This window comes from Haliotis rubra, unplaced genomic scaffold (assembly GCF_003918875.1).
Source record: "Haliotis rubra isolate DU_JTF1 unplaced genomic scaffold, ASM391887v1 Scf176, whole genome shotgun sequence".
Classification (NCBI taxonomy): Eukaryota; Metazoa; Mollusca; class Gastropoda; order Lepetellida; family Haliotidae; genus Haliotis; species Haliotis rubra.
In genome coordinates this window covers 1,588,160-1,600,000 of record NW_025765736.1, presented here as the reverse complement: position 1 = coordinate 1,600,000, position 11,841 = coordinate 1,588,160, and the positions used below count along the sequence as shown (strand labels likewise).

Sequence of the window (11,841 nt, the reverse complement as noted above, 5' to 3'; positions counted from 1 at the left end):
TCCAGAATCCCCTAAAATCTCCTATGGACACAAGCGCTGGTTGTTGGGGCCTGCTCTGACCCACAATCCCCTATGGAGACAAGCCCAGGTTGTTGGGGTCTACTCTGACCCAGAATCCCCAATGAAGACAAGCCCAGGTTGTTGGGTTCTACTCTGACCCAGAATCCCCAATGAAGACAAGCCCAGGATGTTGGGGCCTACTCTGACCCACAATCCCCTATAGAGACAAGCCCAGGTTGTTGGGGCCTACTCTGACCCAGAATCCCCAATGGAGACAAGCTGGTTATTGAGTTCTACTCTGACCCACAATCCCCTATAGAGACAAGCCCAGGTTGTTGGGGCCTGCTCTGATCCAGAATCCCCAATGAAGACAAGCCCAGGTTGTTGGGGTCTACTCTGACCCACAATCCCCTATAGAGACAAGCCCAGGTTGTTGGGGCCTGCTCTGATCCAGAATCCCCTAAAATCCCCTATGGACACAAGCGCTGGTTGTTGGGGCCTGCTCTGACCCACAATCCCCTATGGAGACAAGCCCAGGATGTTGGGGCCTACTCTGACCCACAATCCCCTATAGAGACAAGCCCAGGTTGTTGGGGCCTACTCTGACCCAGAATCCCCAATGGAGACAAGCGCTGGTTATTGAGTTCTACTCTGACCCACAATCCCCTATGGAGACAAGCCCAGGTTGTTGGGGTCTACTCTGACCCAGAATCCCCAATGAAGACAAGCCCAGGTTGTTGAGTTCTACTCTGACCCACAATCCCCTATGGAGACAAGCCCAGGTTGTTGGGGCCTACTCTGACCCAGAATCCCCAATGAAGACAAGCCCAGGTTGTTGAGTTCTACTCTGACCCAGAATCCCCTATGAAGACAAGCGCTGGTTGTTGGGGCCTACTCTGACCCACAATCCCCTATAGAGACAAGCCCAGGTTGTTGAGTTCTACTCTGACCCAGAATCCCCAATGAAGACAAGCCCAGGTTGGTGAGTTCTAATCTGACCCAGAATCTCCTATGGAGACAACCCCAGGTTGTTGGGGCCTACTCTGACCCACAATCCCCTATAATAGACACAGGCCCAGGTTGTTGGGGCCTGCTCTGATCCAGAATCCCCCTATGACCCAAAATCCCCAATGAAGACAAGCCCAGGTTGTTGGGTTCTACTCTGACCCACAATCCCCAATGAAGACAAGCCCAGGTTGTTGGGGCCTACTCTGACCCACAATCCCCTATGGAGACAAGCCCAGGTTGTTGAGTTCTACTCTGACCCAGAATCCCCAATGGAGACAAGCCCAGGTTGTTGAGTTCTACTCTGACCCACAATCCCCTATGGAGACAAGCCCAGGTTGTTGAGTTCTACTCTGACCCAGGGGTCCCCTATGGAGACAAGCTGGTTGTTGGGTTCTGCTCTGACCCAGAATCCCCAATGGAGACAAGCCCAGGTTGTTGGGGTTCCTACTCTGACCCAGAATCCCCAATGGAGTTCTACTCTGACCCACAATCCCTAAGCAAGCCCAGGTTGTTGGGGTCTACTCTGACCCAGAATCCCAATGAAGACAAGCCCAGGTTGTTGGGGCTCTACTCTGACCCACAATCCCTATGGGCCTTGTTTGGGCTCTCTGACCCAGAATCCCCAATGAAGACAAGCCCAGGTTGTTGACTCTGACCCACAATCCCCTATGGAGACAAGCCCAGGTTGTTTGGGTTCTACTCTGACCCAGAATCCCCAATGAAGACAAGCCCAGGTTGTTGAGTTCTACTCTGACCCACAATCCCCTATGAAGACAAGCCCAGGTTGTTGAGTTCTACTCTGACCCAGAATCCCCTATGGAGACAAGCGCTGGTTGTTGGGGCCTGCTCTGATCCAGAATCCCCAATGAAGACAAGCCCAGGTTGTTGAGTTCTACTCTGACCCACAATCCCCAATCTAGTCTGACCCAGAATCCCCTATGGAGACAAGCCCTGGTTGTTGAGGTTCTACTCTGACCCACAATCCCCTATGGAGACAAGCCCAGGTTGTTGGGGCCTACTCTGACCCACAATCCCCCATGGAGACAAGCCCAGGTTGTTGAGTTCTACTCTGACCCAGAATCCCCTATGGAGACAAGCCCAGGTTGTTGAGTTCTACTCTGACCCACAATCCCCTATGGAGACAAACCCAGGTTGTTGAGTTCTACTCTGACCCAGAATCCCCTATGGCGACAAACCCAGGTCGTTGGGGCCTACTCTGACCCACAATCCCCTATAGAGACAAGCCCAGGTTGTTGGGGTCTACTCTGACCAACAATCCCCTATAGAGACAAGCCCAGGTTGTTGAGTTCTACTCTGACCCACAATCCCCTATGGAGACAAGCCCAGGTTGTTGAGGTCTACTCTGACCCAGAATCCCCTATGGAGACAACCCCAGGTTGTTGGGGCCTACTCTGACCCACAATCCCCTATAGAGACAAGCCCAGGTTGTTTGGGCCTGCTCTGACCCAGAATTCCCTATGAAGAGAAGCCCAGGTTGTTGGGGCCTGCTCTGATCCAGAGTCCCCTAGAATCCCCTATGGAGACAAGCACTGGTTGTTGGGGCCTACTCTGACCCAGAATCCCCTATGGAGACAAGCCCTGGTTGTTGAGGTCTACTCTGACCCACAATCCCCTATGGAGACGAGCCCAGGTTGTTGGGGCCTACTCTGACCCACAATCCCCTATGGAGACAAGCCCAGGTTGTTGAGTTCTACTCTGACCCAGAATCCCCTATGGAGACAAGCCCAGGTTGTTGAGTTCTACTCTGACCCACAATCCCCTATGGAGACAAACCCAGGTTGTTGAGTTCTACTCTGACCCAGAATCCCCTATGGCGACAAACCCAGGTCGTTGGGGCCTACTCTGACCCACAATCCCCTATAGAGACAAGCCCAGGTTGTTGGGGTCTACTCTGACCAACAATCCCCTATAGAGACAAGCCCAGGTTGTTGAGTTCTACTCTGACCCACAATCCCCTATGGAGACAAGCCCAGGTTGTTGAGGTCTACTCTGACCCAGAATCCCCTATGGAGACAACCCCAGGTTGTTGGGGCCTACTCTGACCCACAATCCCCTATAGAGACAAGCCCAGGTTGTTTGGGCCTGCTCTGACCCAGAATTCCCTATGAAGAGAAGCCCAGGTTGTTGGGGCCTGCTCTGATCCAGAGTCCCCTAGAATCCCCTATGGAGACAAGCACTGGTTGTTGGGGCCTACTCTGACCCAGAATTCCCTATGAAGACAAACCCAGGTTGTTGGGGCCTACTCTGACCCAGAATCCCCTATAGAGACACGCCCAGGTTGTTGAGTTCTACTCTGACCCAGAATCCCCGATGGAGACAAGCCCAGGTTGTTGGGGCCTACTCTGACCCAGAATCCCCAATGAAGACAAGCCCAGGTTGTTGGGGCCTACTCTGACCCAGAATCCCCAATGAAGACAAGCCCAGGTTGTTGGGGTCTACTCTGACCCAGAATCCCCAATGAAGACAAGCCCAGGTTGTTGGGGCCTACTCTGACCCAGAATCCCCTATGGAGACAAACGCTGGTTGTTGGGGCCTACTCTGACCCACAATCCCCTATAGAGACAAGCCCAGGTTGTTGAGTTCTACTCTGACCCACAATCCCCGATGGAGACAAGCCCAGGTTGTTTGGGCCTGCTCTGACCCAGAATCCCCTATGGAGACAAGCCCAGGTTGTTGAGTTCTACTCTGACCCACAATCCCCTATAGAGACAAGCGCTGGTTGTTGGGGCCTGCACTGACCCACAATCCCCTATGGAGACAAGCCCAGGTTGTTGGGGCCTACTCTGACCCAGAATCCCCAATGAAGACAAGCCCAGGTTGTTGGGGACTACTCTGACCAAGAATCCCCGATGGAGACAAGCACTGGTTGTTGGGGCCTGCTCTGACCCAGAATCCCCTATGGAGACAAGCCCAGGTTGTTGGGGTCTACTCTGACCCACAATCCCCTATGGAGACAAGCCCTGGTTGTTGGGGCCTGTTCTGACCCAGAATCCCCTATGAAGACAAGCCCAGGTTGTTGGGGCCTGCTCTGATCCAGAATCCCCTAGAATCCCCTATGGAGACAAGCCCAGGTTGTTGGAGTCTACTCTGACCCAGAATCCCCTATGGAGACAAGCCCAGGTTGTTAGGGCCTGCTCTGATCCAGAATCCCCGATGGAGACAAGCCCAGGTTGTTGGGGTCTACTCTGACCCAGAATCCCCTATGAAGACAAGCCCAGGTTGTTGGGGCCTGCTCTGATCCAGAATCCCCTAGAATCCCCTATGGAGACAAGCCCAGGTTGTTGGGGTCTACTCTGACCCAGAATCCCCTATGGAGACAAGCCCAGGTTGTTGGGGCCTGCTCTGATCCAGAATCCCCTAGAATCCCCTATGGAGACAAGCCCAGGTTGTTGAGTTCTACTCTGACCCAGAATCCCCGATGGAGACAAGCCCAGGTTGTTGGGGTCTACTCTGACCCATAATCCCCTATGAAGACAAGCCCAGGTTGTTGGGGCCTGCTCTGATCCAGAATCCCCTAGAATCCCCTATGGAGACAAGCCCAGGTTGTTGGGGTCTACTCTGACCCAGAATCCCCTATGGAGACAAGCCCAGGTTGTTGGGGCCTGCTCTGATCCAGAATCCCCTAGAATCCCCTATGGAGACAAGCCCAGGTTGTTGGGGCCTGCTCTGATCCAGAATCCCCTAGAATCCCCTATGATGACAAGCCCAGGTTGTTGAGTTCTACTCTGACCCACAATCCCCTATGGAGTCAAGCCCAGGTTGTTGAGTTCTACAATACCAGCAGCTCAATACTTACGCCAGTGGGTAGGGGTGCACCAAGCTGAATTAAGACAACGATGAAGAAACTACTTAGCAGGACCATCCTTTGTTGCCGGGTCAGAGGCCGATCTAGAATTTGAAAATTAGATTGAAACCTAAACAGAAAGCCATGAGGTGACCGAAGGGATTGCGGGTCGGGCCCGCTGACTTGGTTGACACGTCATTGTATCCCAGTTGCATAGATCGATACTCATGCTGTTGATTACGGGATTGTCTAGTCTCCACTCGATTATTTACAGACCGCCGCCATAAAGCTGGAATATTGCTGAGTGTGGTGGTAAACATCAAACACACAAATCAGAAAGCTGTGATCTGTGAGCATTTGCTTTTGTTCTTTAGCAATATTCCAGCAATAAGACAATCTGTAATTAATTGAGTCTGGACTAGACAATCAAGTGATCAACATCATGAGTGTCGATCTACACGACTGGAATATGTCAACCAAGTCCTCAGTCTCATTACAGCTCGTTCAGCTTGACCTGAGCTACTCTACATATGCATGACCCGGGAGGTCAAATGGCACAAACGGTAGGTCGAGTTAACTTCATTAAATAGGGGAGCACAGAATGTTATTAATGTTGCGTTGGTGCAAAACATGCATGCATGGATTCGAAACATAACTTGTCCCAGAAAACAACACTTCTGAAAAAAACAATCATTTCATGTTTTAATTGAGTTGTTTCTACAGTCCTATGCTATCTAGTTTGGTTTACTAACTTTACAACGTACAGACGTCAGTTACTTTCACAATCCGATTCACTCTCGCTGTCATTCTCTACATCCAGTTCAATTATCACTTTTTCTATTTCATGTTCAACTGCAATATGTTTGTAGCTTCATTTATAAAGAAAGTTAGGATATTGCTGATGATTTCTCGACACTGAGATGTGACAAACAACTGACAAAGGGGCACCCCTTCACAATAATAGCAGGGGTGGAAATAACTTTAAAGTTGCTAGTGTACTCCAGTAAGTGGCACATGTAAAATCACTTGCCCTGATAAGTTTTCCACTATACTGGCTGTCTTCTGGTTGATTTTTTAAATAAACAACATAATTAACATTGTAAAGTCAAGTGGACACCGGTACAAATTCGCTTGCCCGACAGAAAAAACACTGGACTCGGGCGTCGGGCAATGGGTTATTTCCACCCCTGAATAGACCTAACCAGTTGTGACACGGTCATGCAATTCATTAGTATTCACTTGATCAGGTCAAGCTGAACAACCTGTAGTTAGTTGCCTCTTAAGACAAGCATGGGTTGCTGAAGATAATGCTAAACCAGACTTTCTTGGATTTATCAGGAAATAGCAAGTACTAACAATATCTAAACAATATTAATTGTTCCTATTTTTTAAATTAATATATATTTTTCCAATCCCATAAAAAATAATATGTTTATTTAAAGTTTTGCTATGCCACCCAGTTACAAAAGACTAGGGACTTTTTACCATTCCGCCCCAAACTCACAAATTTGGGATTTGAAGGATCAGCTGATCGATAAATGAATGAACTGAAACACATAACCTTAATTTACCAGCACTGATATGCACATCCTGAGATCTCGTACATCCAAAAATACTTACTGAAAACAATAAGTGTAAGATGACTGCGGTAAAGTTAACTTTATTTATAAGTCGAGTAAGACAGGTGTCCAGCAACATGACAACTGTGGACAACAAAAACAGGATTCAGAATTGAACCCAGGCCTTTTGTCACAATTTGACCACTTTGACCACTAGTTGGACTCACTCCTCTAAGATATTTGAACTATGACCCTGTCATGGATTTTAAACAAGACCACCTGGTATCAGTTTGGTCTGTCCTTTCCCATGAACTAACGCACCCTGATATAACACATACTGTTTATAGGGGATTTAATAAAGACACACACTTTCTCACAACTAATCCTGCTGACAAATTCCTCCAGTCACTGACAATATAATTAAACAATTATACTTAACAAGCCAATGGTGTTGTGATTCTATCTATGATTGGTAATATTCTGGTAACTATGGTAACAATTAACATGACTAACCCAGTATCATTGCCACCCAATGGTGCATAAACTTGGCTCCTAACTTAAATAAACACACATCTAGATCCATTTAAAAATATTTTTTATATTCACATAGCTTGATCCTTTATGGTTAGGTCTGGTCTCAGTGAGAAAACAATTATGAAATTGATGAAAATACCAACATCTGAGTTTTCATCACGCATCAAGCCAATAGAATCTATTCTTTTAAACTATATATTTGGGGTGCCAGTCAAATCGCCCCAGCTACAAAACCCCCCACCCCCCACCCCCCGCCAATTTGGTCAAAATGCCCCAGATTTTTGGTCAAATCGGCCCAGTGTATTTAAAATGATTAAATATATGCCATAAATGCATAGTTTTTGTCAACTTCCATATTATATACTCGTATAATATTATATAGTAATATTTCTGATATTTTCTTTTATTAAACTGATAACAGCGAAAGTAATATGCATGTATAAACAACACTATAATGCCTTTATTTCCTGTCATTGTCAAAATCCTCACCTCAAACAACCCTTCATCCAGCATCACACGCCCCACCACACCCAAATCTTCCCATCCCCTCAGAATGTCCGCCCCATAGACAGGTCAGTGTGGTTATTTTCAACATTGGCCTCTAACGGCAATATTTTTAACTCTAAAACCATAGGCGCTTGACTGATATGTTTATAAGTATGACTTATATATATAAGATATCTTATATATATAGGTCATACTTATAAACATATCAGAGTCAAGCGCCTATGTCTAAAACCTAACCCTAAATCCAAAGTTTGTTTGCCTCTGAAGACGTGCCACTGAAGTCAGACAACACCTTGTGATATATCGAGACAGTGGACGCTATATAGAGCGATATAAACTGCATTCTACCCACATTTTCACAAGTATTTACCTGGATATAAACAATGCCCACGCGAGCCTCATGCTGCCACACTGACAGCCGCCATAATGCAATGACGTCACACTATCGTGTGTATCGTCCGTAGAGATAATTCCTCTGCGACCTCGCTTGAATACCAAGACCACTTCAAAGATGAATGTTGTGCTTGGGCAACAGCTACCAATTGCACCCCGGAGTGCAATCAACCGATACAAAATTTGAGAAACTCACAAAGTCAGTTCAAGCAGAGACCATATAATAGATATGGTCTCAGGTTCAAGATGGACGATCCCGATATTCCCTTCGTCATGCCGCACCTTCATTTTTTTATTTTTAGCAGTGATGTGGCTTTCAAACTGTACAGAAAGGTGTTTATGTTGATACTATGTTCATATTTTCAGTACCAGTTTTTATAATTATAATTCGTTAAGAAAATGGAAAGAGTGAAGTTAATTTTTGTCGATTACGATATGCCGTGTACAGGTCTATTTTTAGATGGGGCTTTCCCCACACACCTGTCAGCACATTCGGAACTACTCGCCTCTTTCTTGTACGCCATCCGGCTTGCCGGAATGACCCGAGTAGTTACGAATGCTGTCAGCATTATCAATAAACACGATTAAAGTTCGGGAGGTTCCGCTACGTGATTCATTAAATTGCTAGATACAGGATTCTTCACTGTTCTCAAATCAATCAGTAAAGAAATCAAAAACAACTTTTAAATCACAAATCTATTTTTTCTATTGTGACAAATAGTAAATCCGGTATATTTCGTCTTATTCCGTGACTAGCTCGTGCATATCCGGGAGGACTATTTTGGAGGTTGGAAAATCCCATCTAATTTGATCTTAGAAGGTTGTACGGCTTAGTAATGAATCTGAGTTGACCACAGTGTGACCTAATCATAGCACTGCTAATTAATTTGAGGAGCGCCATAGACCAAGTATAACAGTTCATAAAAATAGATCCCTATTTTTATTTTTTTTTAAATCTTTTTTCAATGAATTTATATATTTTCCAAGTATTTGCACACCTGTTTCTGACACGTGACCCACGTATGGTTCCCTCAGGAAAATTTCCGTGCAAATAACTTTGCAGCAATATATATTTGCTTGAACGAAAGATGGAAGAGTGCCTTTTACCATTTGAAACACAGCCAGTTGTTTGAATGCGATTCCATTGCAAAATATATATACGGTTTAATTTGAACGAATCTCAACATTGAATTTCAGGCTTTAGATCGATTGCAGGATATGGTGGTTGCGTGTTCATGATTTTAACGGTCACGGGGCCTCTTAGACAGATAGTTTTTGTCTTAAAAGGACGTCTTACAGCGTGATTACACAATGCCATTTAGAAAGTGGTCAAATGCAACATGTGTTATATTTGGGATTACACTTTCTTAGTAAAGTACAAATTCTAGTACTTTTTGAGTTGAGTCCCATCCGGGATTCGAACTCACACCCTCAGAGTCAGGCACCCACTTTGTGTGCTGGCGATTGGGTGCCTGACTCTGAGGGTGTGAGTTCGAATCCGGATGGGACTCAACTCAAAAAGTACTAGAATTTGTACTTTACTAAGAAAGTGTAATCCCAAATATAACACATGTTGCGTCTTACAGCGTGTTCAACTTGACCTGAGCTACTCTACATATGCATAACCCGGGAGGTCAAACTGCAGGTCGGGTTAACTTCATTAAATAGGGGAACAGAGAATGTTAAACGGCGACATGTCCGGACATGTTGACGATCAACTGACAACGGTACACCCCTTCACAATAATAGACCCAACCAGTTGTGACACGGTCACGCAATGCATTAGTATTCACTTGATGAGGTCAAGCTGAACAAGCTGTACATTTGAGCACACCGTATTAATTTTCGGCATACTTTTCTCAAATGTTGAATGTACCCGTGAAGATCCGGGATAGAATTGATCTTCAGCAACCCTTGCCTGTCCAAAGAGTCGACTACAGGGATCGGGTGGCCAGTCTCGCTGACATGGTTGATCATATCCTACTTGCCCAAATAAAATCGATGCTTTTGATATCAGTGATCGTGAATTGTCTGATCTAGACTCGATTATTTACAGACGTTAAAGAACCAAAAAAGCAAATAAACTTACCATTGTTAACATAAATACTTTAGAATCGTTAATGCAATGTTAATGTTGATTTTTATTTTTATCTTTTTTATCTACACATTGTTACTCTGAAAGGGTCGTTCTTGGTACGGGAACTACATATGCGTACCCAGTTACATTTTCGTTTACAGAAATGTACCTGAACCAAAATCAGAGTACGGGGTGTACATTTAAGTAGTATTTTGCCGAGAAAGACACAACCAGCATTACGTTTAACTACATGTATCTTATCGGTCTACATCTTGCAGAATAGTGTGTGGAAGAGTTATACACCCCTTGTTGTTGAGGTGAGGTGAGGTGAGGTGAAAATAGCTTTTACGTCCTGCTTGAGAATATTTCGCAGTGAAGCATGAATACCCCACTCAGACACATTATACGGCCTCCGAGCCGACCAGTCCTTGTTGTACCCATTAATGCCGAGCGCCAGGCAGGGACCAACAAGTACCATATTTTAACGTCTTTTGGTATGACGCGGTCGGGGATCGAACCCGCGATCTTCCGCTCTCCGGGTGGATGCTCTAACCACTACACCACGGAGGCGGTCCCGGGTTGTTGACAAACAGCAGTCTGGATCAGTTCGAGAAGTTTCGGGATGGGCAAGTTTGCAGAAGATTGTACCCATATAATAACGACACGAGGCCAAATCAAAACCTATTTGTCGTCTAACCTTTGTTTTATCTACTCCCGAATGACTGAATGGCAAATTACGCCGTACGTACGCACACACGCATACATGCACGCACGCGTACAATGATGTCAAATGTTAAAGGAACCTACTTCGATTTATCCAAGGATTGCCACAACCGGAAAATGATTATTTTACAGGAATATACGGTCCATGTTTTTATTACTGAGACAACCATTAGATATACATAATGAGTGTATGACTGTATAAATGAATCTCAAAACAGTTGTTCACTGCCTTGCCAAAACCTCACTCCTAATTGTAATAAAGAAGTTGTTCAGCAACATAGACTCCAACTTCTAAATGTCTCAACAATGTGTAGTGAAATGTATTCGAAGAGTTGATGTTCCATACAGTGTGTGATTGCGCATGTCTTTCATAATGCCTCACTCTGCTGCATTCTAGATAAGAGGGCAGGCTGAACTGAGTCTGAACCAGACAATACAGTGGTTGATATGAGCACCAATCTCTGCTGCAGGTCACCGTGACCTACCACCCACTCACCAAGCCTGGCCACCATTCCGTAAGTTGCTTCCTTCAACAAGCACATATTACTTGCTGGTGTCAGTTGTAAGCTGGAATCCCACAGGGTATGCTGTAGGGCTGGGACGGGTACCCGAATCCTATTTCTAGGAATCGACTACCCGGAAAAGGAGAGAACTCTAATGGCAAGGGCAGACAATAACTTGTCTTTTTTCATTATTAACCTAACAAACATTTGCATCATTGGCATTGTCCGATTAATGGAGGTTATTATTAACGACTGTAATATATCTGAGCATGAGCAGTGAGGAGTCAAGTTACAGTCTCCCTGGTTAAACAGACGTAAAATAAATACCCTATGTTCAGTTTCAGTGTCTTATTGACATCATTTCAAGTTTTTTCTATAAAAATCTCTGTCAACTCGTGATTTGATATTCAGGAAGGTGACAGAAGCGCTTTATTCCTTACATTTCCGGGTACTCGATTCCGAAACAGGTAAGTACATGCGGGTACTCGATTCCATAATTTCCTACCCGTCCCAGCCCTAGTGTGCTGTTGGCAGTAAGTCACCTCACGACCACCACTGGTTGCTGAGGTTCCCAGTCAGTTCCCCTCAGAGGCAGGATTAGATTTCCGCTTCATCACGCACAAACAAACAAACAATGTAATTTTTTGTAAATATACTTTTATTTGATGTGTATGAAATATAAATACAATATAAAGTGATCCTTGCTCACAACAGTTGAAAGACATGATGTAT

General features: G+C 45.4%; 1 protein-coding gene across 6 annotated transcripts in view; it reads right to left on the bottom strand.

Moving 5' to 3' along the window:
* LOC124273092 (circumsporozoite protein-like) overlaps nucleotides 1–8,070 on the bottom strand; it is a 28,007-nt gene extending 19,937 nt beyond the window's left edge. For 5 of the 6 annotated variants that reach the window (XM_046708315.1, XM_046708313.1, XM_046708316.1 and 2 more), the window contains exons 1-2: nucleotides 7,784–8,069; nucleotides 4,826–4,917 (exon numbers count right to left, since the gene is read on the bottom strand). In XM_046708315.1, the coding sequence (XP_046564271.1) occupies nucleotides 4,826–4,891 (66 nt within the window). In that variant the 5' untranslated portion in view covers nucleotides 4,892–4,917; nucleotides 7,784–8,069. Of the gene's footprint in view, nucleotides 1–4,825; nucleotides 4,918–6,433; nucleotides 6,517–7,783 lie in introns of all 6 variants that reach the window. The other variant, XM_046708314.1, reaches the window with a different exon arrangement.
* Between the last annotated feature and the right edge of the window lie 3,771 nt (nucleotides 8,071–11,841).